The following is a 12,554-nucleotide window of genomic DNA, read 5'->3' on the forward strand; positions in this document are numbered from 1 at the left end:
GCTGAGAATGATGGTTTCCAGTTGCATCCATGTCCCTACAAAGGACATGAACTCATCCTTTTTTATGGCTGCATAGTATTCCATGGTGTATAGGTGCCACATTTTCTTAATCCAATCTGTCACTGATGGATATTTGGGTTGATTCCAAGTCTTTGCTATTGTGAATAATGCCTCAATGAACATACGTGTGTACGTGTCTTTATAGTAGCATGATTTATAATCCTTTGGGTACATACCCAGTAGTGGGATGGCTGGGTCATATGGTACATCTAGTTCTAGATCCTTGAGGAATCACCATACTGTTTTCAATAATGGTTGAACTAGTTTACAATCCCACCAACAGTGTAAAAGTGTTCCTATTTCTCCACATCCTCTCCAGCACCCGTTGTTTCCTGACTTTTTAATGATTGCCATTCTAACTGGTGTGAGATGGTATCTCATTGTGGTTTTGATTTGCATTTCTCTGATGGTCAGTGATGATGAGCATTTTTTCATGTGTCTGTTGGCTGTATGCATGTCTTCTTTTGAGAAATGTCTGTTCCTAAATTTTGTTGTTGTTATTGTTGTGTAATCTCAACCTCAGTCATAATTAATTTTTCTTTTTCAAAAACTTGCTTCATTTATTCCAGTATGTTACATTGTAAATGCTTGTGTCAATATTCCAAGATGTTTACTGTACAATGGCTTCTTGTATTAAGCACAGTAGTATTTTGTTCACTTACAATTCAGTTGCTATACTGGTAAATATTACCCAAACAAACTTTTCATGATCACATATTTTATCTAATATCAGTGACCACATATTTGTACTAAGTAGAGAAGAAAGCATCTCTCAATGAAACTTTTGGGAAAAAGCTCGATAATCCCTTTCTAATACAATGATATGAGATTTAAAAAAAAATAGTGAACATAGCAAGGTGAAAGTGTGAGTAGAGACCTAAAAAGAAGAAAATAAGATAAAACACATGGAATTACTAATATAATGTGTTAGCAGACTCTAAAAGGGTGAGCATATTCTTAATTAGCTTATACAAACAATGCATTAATGATTTATTAAATTCCATCTTTTATGGGAATTTGTGTTTTCTTTTGAAAGTATTTCCTCCTATTTAAAACTATTCTTGTTTGAGTCAGAGGGAAACTCAATACTACCCACATCAAGCCAGTAGAATTCCAGCAAATAAATGAAAACAATGGGCAAGATCACAGTTGCTGCCAAGGAAATGCAAGGTCACTGCCCCGATCAGTATCCAGGCTCCCATAGGAAACTTGCTCTCACACTGTCTCAAGCAAGAGAGCTAAACAGAACAATTAAATGGAAGATATTTAAACCTAAAACTCCAGGAAAAGTGATGAAAGGGATATGAACCTTATTTCAAGTTCATGTGGAGGATGATTAGGCAATGACATATATTATCTGACTTAAGGTTAGTCCCTTCCCCAAATCCGTCAAAGGTTTAAAATACTACCTAGGACCCTCTTTTTATTTAATTTTCCTCACTTAAAACAAAAATAACCAACAGTGCATTGTCTACCTGAATTTTCCTAAGAGGGTAGGTCTTATGTTAGGTGTTCTTACAACACAAAATAATAAAAATAATAGTAATTATGCAATAATAAAAGTAGCAGAAAGAAATATTTGCAAGTGATGAATATGTTTATGACCTTGATCATTTCATAAAGGTCATATCCCCAAACTCCTTGAGTTGTATATCTTTAATATGTACAACTTTTCATATATCAAGCATACCCCAATAATGTGATTTTAAAACTACTCCTGAAAAGTAAAAGGAGAGGTGAAGACATCCTGTCCATGATGAGATAATCATACGCTGGGATATAAGAAGTGACCCTGGTGGTCATTTTAATATTTTTGAATTTATTTGAAGTGTACAGGTAGACATTGACAATTTTAGCCCTTAATTTGCCATCACTGACACCAACTAATTGATAGTGATGAGCTTTGTGGCTTCAAGATATAAAAACAGGAGTGACTGACATAAGTAAGAATGCTTATAAATGGACAAAAATGATGCTAACTTTAAAAATTCTCAGAGACTATTGGAGTACATTTATGATATTAATAATGGTATATTTTCTCATTTATACAGAAAATATAGTAACAGAAATTATTTAGTGTTAACCAGGAATAATAATATTGAAGTACTATTCTCAATGATGTATCCTGGATGGAATCAGTATAAATCTATATTATCTTAATTGAATAGAACATATCTTTTGAGGATACTCTTTTACATGTTCTGGTTATTTTTTTCATGACCTTAGAAGGTTTCATTTTCTCACTGGCTTCAGTTGAATTCCTGTTAAGTTACTAAAAGACTCTAGGTTTTAAAACTGACAGATTCTCTTAAATTTTAATACTGGAACAAACATTTACTGGGAGCTGATTATGTTCTAGGCATTGTCTTAACCTAATGTAGGCGATTAAGGTTAACGTTGCATCTTTCTTAGACGGGTTGATAGGTGCAGCAAACCACCATGGCATATGTATACCTGTGTAACAAACCTGCATGCTCTGTACATGTATTCCAGAACTTAAAGTAAAATAAAACAAAAAAAATAAAAATCATATTTACTTAAAAAAAAGAAAGTTTGTCTAGTCATTCACCTATTGTTATTACATATATCATACATGCATACATATAAATATATATTTGTTGATATATAGCCTTACATAATGTAACACAAATTTCCTGAGAAAACCTTCAATATTTAACAATTTTTCATGAAATCTTGGACCTGACATAATATAAATGCAAAGTAACTTTTTAAGGAATGAAATTAAGTTGAGGAAAAGAGCAGAAGTAAATAGAAACAAATTTGGATAATAACAGGTGAACAGATCAGAATGGGAGGTGTACATAAACTCAAGCGTAAGTTTGAAGATAAAAATGTTAATGAGGGATGTTCAATGGGAATTTAACAAAATACAAGTCAAGTTATTTTTGAATTATAATTTTGGCCAGACCAGCTGTCTTGGGTCTCAATGCTGGTTTAGTGAAGAATATGTTGACTGTCTAGTTGCTCTATCATTTTGAAATAAATATAAATATGTTTGGTAGGAGTAAGAAAATGTATGTGCTCCTCTTTAACTGATTGGAAAAAGAGAGTTTGTTTCTTATATAAAAAATAAAATACTGTATATAAAATAAGCTAAAATCACTATCATTAATAATGTACCTCCTCACGAATAATTTGCCTTACAATCCTAGCTAAAGATAACATAAAGCAATAGTGATTAGCAAAATATTATTTCCTTATTTATGTTAAAGTTTTAATTATTGTGATTTTAAAATGTATGTAATATACTTTTATAATAGCAAATGTATATAACTTATAAACAAATAAACATATATTGGGGTGTGTTAAAAACCCTGTTACTAATAAATGTGGACAAGTTTAGACCTGCAGGATATAAAGTCTAAACATTTAAATTTGACCTCCAAGATCTTTATAGGTTTCCAAGACCTTTATAGGGTTTCTCCATTTCTCTTCTAGGCTAGTGCCTCTTCCCTTTGTATTCTAACCTCCAGAGGTGAAACAACCTACAGAAACAGTATTTTTCCACAAGGAACCATTACTGCTGCAAATTCTCACTGCTTTTGCTCTTTTTGTTTCCATATTCTTTGGACATCTCCATCCTACACCTGGTGCATGCCTGCCTTCAAATCCTTAATTCTAGCAGCATTTCCCCTAGGAGGCCATTCTTGATCCTGCCAACCTCCTTCCAGGAAGAATTCATTATCTCTGTTGTTATTTGCATGCACTTTCTCTCTCTCTCTAGACAAAACATAGCATCTCTAATATTTTATTGTTTCTTTTGTGACACTGTTTCTATAATATAATATAGATCCTTGAGATTATGATTTTTCTTTCGTCTTTTTGTCTGCATGATAGTGCCCAGAATGTCTTGATGCCTTTAGTTTTGTTGAATGAAAAGGTAAATAAGTAAATAAATGCATAGTAAATTAATTAGTTGATGAGTAAACTCACAATGACATAGAAGCAGTTCTCTGGTTCTGACACTGTACTCTAACACAGCTATTATTTATCAGTCAGGGCCAGCAGAAAACAGAATGTAAACTCACATGGGTTAATTCAGAAAAGTTTCATAAAAGGATTATTAACAAAATTTTAGGCATCGAGGAACGGTACAGCATCTTGCAGCTATTAACTATAGGAAGATTAGCACCCTATGGCAATAAAGGAATCAACGGAAAGGATTTTACTAGAATTCGAGGTTGACCTAGAGCTGGGGAGAGGACTGCTGGATAGGGGCAGGAGCCTTTGCTAGAGGAATTCAGCAAGGAACAGACAAAAATAGTCTCTCTTCCCACCATCTGATATACTGCTGCTTTCTCGCATTGGTAGAATCCAATGATAAAGGAGGCTCAGTAGCCTATGAATACACTGCTCAGAGGTCAGCATCCCGACACACGAGCAGGATGGGGAAGGGGTGATAGTGAACCTCTAAGGTCAAACATAATATACTGCCTGGTCAGCTCAACATTTTGAGAAAACTAAAATGTTCTTTTTAGCCATCTACTGTCTACCAAAGAATATGGGCATACTGATCCTGTTTAGTTGGGTGTGGCCAACAGGCAGCTGAGGGAGGCTTGTGAGACGTGATGATGAGTATCTGGCGGGCAACTTGACACTTTGGATATAACAGAAAGTTTGAAGATCTAAAAGCCTGCTATTTAGAAACAGTAATTTTATAAATGGATTCTGAACAACTTAAAAGGAGTGTTACTTTAAATAGTGGGCAATTTTCTCCTTTTTCTTTCGTAAAGTTAGGATTAGATTTGCAATTTTACTGATTCACAAAGTCGTAGCGTGGGGATGGGCCCTTAGGAACCATACAGCTCATCAACTGAGTGATAACTTTGTAGTTACTCCCAAGACTGCGGAGAGCTGCCTTATTCTACAGGCACTCCATAGAAATTCACCCTGATGTTTCAGTATGAACTGATTTGTAGGCCATGTTGAAAATTAATTAACTCTCTGCCAAGAAAGATATATAGGATTTTATGTCCACAATTTTAGGTATGGTTTTTGCTCGGGGTTCATTAGAATCACAACTTCATTTATTTTTAATAATATTTATTATTTATTTTTACATTTATATATTTATTTTTAGGCTCCCTCCCTCTCTCCCTCAATACCGCCTATCCCAGAACACGTATGGTTTACAGAAGAGAAAGCTGGGTCCCAGAAAGTGTAAATGACTTGTTCAATACTCTGTAGCCATGAGTGCATAGGTTTACTATTCTTATTTATTATTTATTTATCCTAATTATCCATTACTTAAATTCCATTCTTGTTGATTCAGCCAGCTTCGCAACTGTTATAAAGCAAGTGCTTTATATTCAAGTTTGATATCACCATTCTGGAAAGCAATCCTAAAACAGAAGGTTGGAGTAATTAACAACTAGTATTCTAAGGTAAAATAAGAACCAGGAATAAAGAGATAAGCTGTGTTGAGAAAAAAATACACTTTTCTGCTCAACAGTTTTAAATTTGAAGATAAGAGGGGATGCCAGAAAGTCTGGGCTTAGGAAACAAAAATCAGAAATCTACTTTAAGCAATTATTACTCATTACTATCTGAAATGCTAAGGCTGAATTCATACAGAGACTTAAAATGAAAAATGAATTTAGTAAAAGAAATGAGACAAAAATACTCCAAGGTGTTAGTATTTCTGGAAGTTATTAGATTATTCACCCCTTCATGTTTTACTGTTATGTTTATCCTATGTATTTGTGCCTGAAGTATCTGCTTTATGGAATTATCTAGAAGCTGGATAGTTCTACTTTTCTTGGCTTAGCTAACAGAAATCTGTTTTAAATCCTAAATCTGTCTTATTCCCTCAGGAATTAACTGGGCTGAATTTCCCGCACTTTTCGGAAATACTTCTCCTGAAATTATAATTACCATTAATTGCCCCTGTCAGACAATTCGACGAAACAAGATAGGTTCAAATGGAAGATATTTTCAAAAGTAGGCACTACATCCATTAAATGTTTCTAGTATTACTCAGAGCAGATTCCATCCTTGTTCCTTGCTCTTCAGTACGCAGATTTGGTTCTTCATTTGAGGAGAAGGTGAGCTGGGTCAGGTAAAGCATTCCAGAGGTGAGGATGCAATGGCAATCACAGGCTATGCTTGTTGCAGTCTGGAGATGGCTGCCTCTTCTCCCTGCTCCTCCTCCATTCCACCTTTGACAGCTTACCTCAGTCAGAAGACCAGAAAATAACATTTCTGCTTAATTTCTCCAACAGCTACACTTCTGTGATTCTAGGGTAGAGAACAGGCTCTTAAGGGACCTTCCCCAGATTCCCTGTGTCTTGCCCTTTCCCCCACCAGATTGGGATAATCCAATAAAAAGAGACTTGGATATGCCACTGGGTTCCTTAGAGGAGTCTCTTTCATGCTTCAGGTTCTAGCTTCCTCTGTCTTTGAGGCACAGATTTATCATATGGACACTTCCTTTTTTCAGTTTTCCATTTTCTTTTTTTTTTTGTTTTAACTATAGATTATTTCCTTGATTGGGGTTACTGATTGATTTCAAGGCAGGAGACTAGAGTAAAATTGCCATTACTTCCTCATGTTTAATTCCAAATCACATACCTTATATGGTATTAACTGCATGATTCTCTCTATGTCAAAAGAAAAAAATATATAATAAATTTAAATATATTAATAGGTTTTATCTGCAATTTTAGAATTGGCAACACTTCATTCCACAAGTTGGAATAAATATTCCCATGAGCTGAGCAGAGGAGGTTGATTTTATAGATAGTAAAGGGCTGAGGAAAGCAAAACAGAAAACAAAATGTGGTTTGGTCATTTCAAAGTTACTTTTCTGTAAAGGTTACAGCAGAAAAAAAAATCAAAAACAGAAACAAAATAAAACAGAAATCCTTATCATGTCTGTTAGGATTGGCCTGTTTGGGGATTTGGCTATTATCTCTCTCTCTCTCTACTGATTTCTCAGAAGGTAGATAAATAACTTATTTTCAGCTTGGTGACTGGAATTTTTGCATAATCAACACCATTTTTGTTTGGTCTGTTGGGCCTGGTGCAGGAGGAGGAGGCTCAATCCTGACCAATGGCCTCCTATAAATTTTATTTAACACTCATAAGAGTTAGTACAGCAGGCTGAGACTTCTATCCTTAGAAAGGCCTGCTTGGAGGGTTTGCCCTTGGCTGGGATCCGGGAACTTAATTGGTAATCAGTTCCTTACATTGATACAAAATTTTCTGTAAATGATAAGAGTGGCTGTACCTAATCTGTTTGTATAAATATAATTTATTATATTACTTATTATGGTTATTACCATAGATTATAATGCACTTAATTATTTTGTTAAGTTAGACTTTCCTCTCTCTTTATTTTTCAGTAGTTTCCTGGCCTGTCTTGTATGTCTATTTTCCCCTTGTAAATTTCACAGTAACAATGCATAGACAGTTGGTATCTTTACTAAATATTCTAGACAAGCACAACTACATCCTTTTCTATTTTTCCAAGTTCAGTGTTAAGTGCAGAACTTTTATAGTTAAGCTTATTTTCAGATTTAAGTTTTCCTTTTGCAAATGAGATATTTCAGTCTTTTTCCCCATTATAATACTTAATTTTTTAAGCATCTAGGGAATATATTGATTTTTGGATATTATCTTTGTGTACATCAACCTTATCGATTTTTTATTGTTTATAATATATTTTCAATTGATTAGGTGGAGTATTTCAGAATTATCAGAACATCTGAGGGAAAAGGTCTTATTTTTGCCACTTGCTTTCCAATTTTCATTTCCTTCTCTTTTCAGGTACATTGACTGATACTTACAGATCAGTGCTAACTAAGAGTGGAGATAATGTGCTGTCCTGTCTTATTTTTTATTTTAGAGAAAATGCTTCTAATGTTTCACAATTGAGCACCTTCCCAGCTTTCAGTCTGATGTCTCTTTGCCTATCTCTCTCCATAAAACTTGATCTATATTAGTTCTCCCATTAGGTCATTATTTCAACTTCTTCTTGCACAATATTAGTCTTGTACAATTTCAATGTGTGAATCAAGGTCTTCTTTTAATTTCAGGAAAGCCTTATCTTTGTATTTTGTTGTGTTTTCTGTTTTAATTTTTCTGTTTCTATCTTCAGGAACATCAGCATTTCATATAGTAATGTCCTTCGTTTGCATATCCATTATCTCTTTTAAAAATTAGTTTATTTGATGTTCTCAAACTGTTCTCTATGTCACTGACTCTTTCTACCACCAAACATTTTTTCATTTTTTATTGCTTTTAATGTGAATTGCATTTCTGTTCTTATTTTATAATTATCCTCCATTTCTTTTTCTAGCTCCAATAGATCACTCGTAAACTCATTCTGTTTTCTTGTCTCTCTTTTGAATACCGAAATTCTTTCTGTTTTGGATTAAGAAAACCGTATTTCATTTAACACCTTTGGTTTCTTGGAGAAACACTTGGTATACTTTCATACCAACTCTTGGTCCTGAAAGATTTCACCCAGCCTGGCTGGAAGTCACTGGTTTACAGGGAGGCTTCCTGTGTCCTAGTGTATGTGTAGTGATTTAGAATTCTCTTCCACTAGTTGTCAAAACTTTAATCCCTCAGTCTGTCAAACTGATAGTCTTTTGTTGGCAGTAATAGCATAGTGGGCTTCCTGCCTATTATGCTATTCTGATTTTAAGCAGAACTCAAATATGGTTCAGCAGCCCTTTTCACTGACACAGACCATGTCATATTAAGGAAGTGTCATTGCCTTGTCCCCTCAGAAAGCTCTGGCTACTCTTAAGAGATTTTGAGTGTTCATGAAAGCTGGTAACACATAATGCCTTTCTAAGTGTCCTCCCTAAGTCATGTCTAATTTTACCACATTAGCCAAATTTCTGTATCAATTGTGGTTTGGGACTGTGACTGTTTCCTGCTGTCATAAAAGAATAGAGTTTCATTTGTGTTTTTCGTTCTTATTGATTTTGGTCTACTGGAAAGCGGAAAGGAGGGCAGATCCATCATTGTTAACTTAAACATTTTAGCAGTAATTCTAAAATTATTTCTGTCTATGATCTGCTTCCCCAGATTCTTGGTTTTATTTAGTTAAACTTAGGCAGTTACTATAACATAATTTTTAGCCATATTAAATTATTTTTCTTCTCCATGATAAGATTGTTTCTGGATTTGATAGAAGCTAAAACATTTTAAATTTGATCACTAAGTTCTTGATTTGTGGCCCTGTACTTCAGTGATGTCATTGACTCACTCTTCAGTTTATTGGCTTTACTGATATCATAGTATACTATCTGAGCAAAACATAGGTCAAAATACCTGATTTTTGTCTCATCTTGACTAGGACTTTCTTGATTATACATGATAATTCATATATAAAGGAAATATTCACAACCAATTTATTTAACATAAAGTTTAACCTATACTGTAATAAGTCAGAACATATATGCAACTATCAATTTATTGGAAGTTATATATGGTATTTCTAATGGAATACAAGTTCCTGACAAATAAGCTCTACATTTTTAAGTATGCTTGTTTAATTCAGACAACTGGATGAGAATATTAGGCTCTATGCAATGGTGGCTACTATCCTAACTACACTTTTAATTGAGTAGTCAACGTTAAATTAAATGTCTACAGCATGCTAACTCAGTGACAGCAGGAAACAACTCAACTTGCCTTGGAGACTCATTCAATTATTTGATATAAGCCAAGTAACTAATATAACTGTAATATACTTCAGGAAAAGAGAAAAGTAAATCACCAGAATAAGGATAGTCAGAAAAGAACAAAATAGGAATTGAGTGGAAAATATACATGATACAGAATCAGAGGTACACACAGACACACACACACACACACACACACACACACACAGACACTTAAGGAGTTGTAGGAAACCTGGAGAATGAAGGCAGAACAAACAGCCTTCATTCAAGGCCACAGGAGCAGAACTAGAATGGAGAAATAAAACGTAATTCTATCAATACAAAGAGGGGAGAGAGTAGCAAAAATTTCAAAAAGCAGTAACCAGAACTCTATGATGAGAGAAAGTTATTGTCTTAGACAGACCGATTTTTGTTTATCTAATTAAACTATATCCTTTTCCAAAAACACTTTAAACCAGATTTCAAAATGTATACATAGCAAAATCAACAAACAAGAATAGATTGAAAAAAAAAATTGGGTGAGGAAAAAAATAAAGCTAAATAAAGTTAAAGATATGTTAATAAACAACATGCATGCCACACAGTCCTATTTAGGTTCTTAACAGAAGAAGTTAACATGCAAATGTGGTCTGTTACAAGATTTTCAGAGGCCATAGAAAAACAATCCAGCTGTTCACCAGAAGCACAGAGGTCGAAACTTCAGGGAAATTTATCTTACATGTTTTTAATCAAGAGAATAGACTGCGTGATAGAGTTGATGACGCTTTCAATGCCATTTCTACAATAAATCTGATATACAATTCTTACTGATGTTACTATTGTTTTTTCAGTTCAATCCAGATCATAACTGCATAAATATTTCTGAAAAAGCAATTATGCAAATATCCAGATAAGCCACTCCCAGATGGTCTGGTTTATCCAAGAGCAAAATTTAAAATACCCAGAGAACATCACGTCTTTCAGATAATCCTCAATGAAAATTATTTCCACAACAAGTAAATCCTACATGAGATAGTTTTTTCATAACATAGTCATTATGTACCCAAAGATAATTTGTCAAATAATTTCTGTCTAGAAAATGAAGCTAATTAGTTACATGTTTCCTGAATGAGGCTACTCATGATTCAATACCCTCTACTTACCTTATTTTCGGCTGGTTGCTGTTTCCTTCTCTGGAGGGAGTTATTCCATTATACACAATGTGCAAGAAAATTATTCTTAGGTATAGCTCCCTGGGTTGCTGTTTAGAGCAGATTTTGTTTATAGGGTAATTCTGAAAATGCTCTAAACTTGGAGAGTTTACAAGTATGCCTTTTTCTATTAACTCACTAAAATAAGTATCTGAATTTAAAATCCCAATACTTCAGCCTCTAAGCAATTTTGTTTTCTATTATAGGGAAATGACAATGTCTACACATAGAGAAGAAGCAGTATCTTTTCACAAAGAATCGCTCATGCTTCAGACTTTGAAAGGAAAATCAAAATAACTCCAGTAATACAGGGCCTAAACGTGGGCACAATATAAACAACACTGAGAAGCCCCCACAAGCTCAGAAGCCTTAAATTTGGGGGTAGCTCATCCTAGGTTGTGCCCCTATTTAATCCAGAAGTTATTAGACGGCAGGGGATGTCTTAGGTACTCATGATCTTGACAGGCCCGTGTAGTTAACAGTAATTAAAATGTTACCTTAAATCAGCAGCTTTTCCTGTCTTGTTAATACACATAACCTCTCTGGTCTGATATCCAATCTGGATGTCCCAATATTTGTTCTCCTGTCTGTTCTGTCTGTTTCTGTTTCTCTTTTTCTTAATAAGTTCGCGGGCTTCTGGATCCTTTACTCCTTTGCTGCGGTCCTTTTCCCGTTCTTTATTCTTCCCGCGTCTCCTTGCTTGTCTTACTTGTCGGGAGTGGGACATTGAGCAGGTGCTCCAGGGCCCCACATGCAGGCTGTACATGAGCTCCTCCGCCTCGCATGGACTGGATTGGCACACCTGGAACTCCGTCAGGTTTGGACAGCCAGAGCCTCCGAATTGCGGGGGCGCCACCACATGACGCGTCCGGTGCTGAAGCCCGCTGCCGCAGGTCTTGGAGCATTCGGACCAGGCAGAAAACTCAGACACAATGCAATCTTGCTGGCAAGGAATGAGGCAAGCCTGCTCCAGGAGAGGCTTGGGCTCAAAGTACTCACAGATGATATCCTCCGCAGGAATATCTTTGTCTTTCTGGATGCACACTATCTCCCTCACCTGAATACCTTCTTCCCCCTTAATGCATTCAAGAGGTTTCTCTAGGCTTTTTGAAATCACAGGCTGACACTGATTCCAAGGTCCCAGTCTCCAGTCGTACAACTCTTTGTGCCAGTCGCAAACTTTGAAACAATTCTGCTGGTTATTGGGTCTCTCGGCCTGCTTACAGTTAGTATGCAGTGTAGTCCATCCCTCCACATGAGCACACCACACAGCCCTCGTTTGGATGCCTCCTGGACCACATTCATCTCCCATGCACCGGCCCCATGGACCTACAAAAATTGCAACACAAAAATTAGCAGTGCTACTAGAAGAAAACTACAAGTTATTGCACATTCCAGAAAGACCTTTCAAGACCTAGTACATTAACTTCCCTGAGGTGTTATAAAGTAGGTCTCTGGACAGGATTGTTGGAAAGTAATGATCCACACTAAGTATTTTTGCAAAAGGGGAACTGTGTCACAGAGTCTATATAAGGCAACTTCTGGGACAATTTCACTTTGGGTTCTTTAGGGATTATTAAAAGTTTGGTTTTGTTCATTTCCTTTGTTTTATGTAGTTGGAAATCCTTGCTGATAAAGGACATCA

General features: G+C 35.4%; 1 protein-coding gene across 1 annotated transcript in view; it reads right to left on the reverse strand.

Annotated features, from left to right (window-relative positions):
• THSD7A (thrombospondin type 1 domain containing 7A) overlaps positions 1 to 12,554 on the reverse strand; it is a 564,048-nt gene that overhangs the window by 350,846 nt on the left and 200,648 nt on the right. The window contains exon 2 of the mRNA XM_033192934.1: positions 11,407 to 12,238. Within this exon, the coding sequence (XP_033048825.1) occupies positions 11,407 to 12,238 (832 nt within the window). The remainder of the gene's footprint in view (positions 1 to 11,406; positions 12,239 to 12,554) is intronic.

Source organism: Trachypithecus francoisi, unplaced genomic scaffold (assembly GCF_009764315.1).
Source record: "Trachypithecus francoisi isolate TF-2019V2 unplaced genomic scaffold, Tfra_2.0 Lachesis_group4, whole genome shotgun sequence".
Taxonomy (NCBI): Eukaryota; Metazoa; Chordata; class Mammalia; order Primates; family Cercopithecidae; genus Trachypithecus; species Trachypithecus francoisi.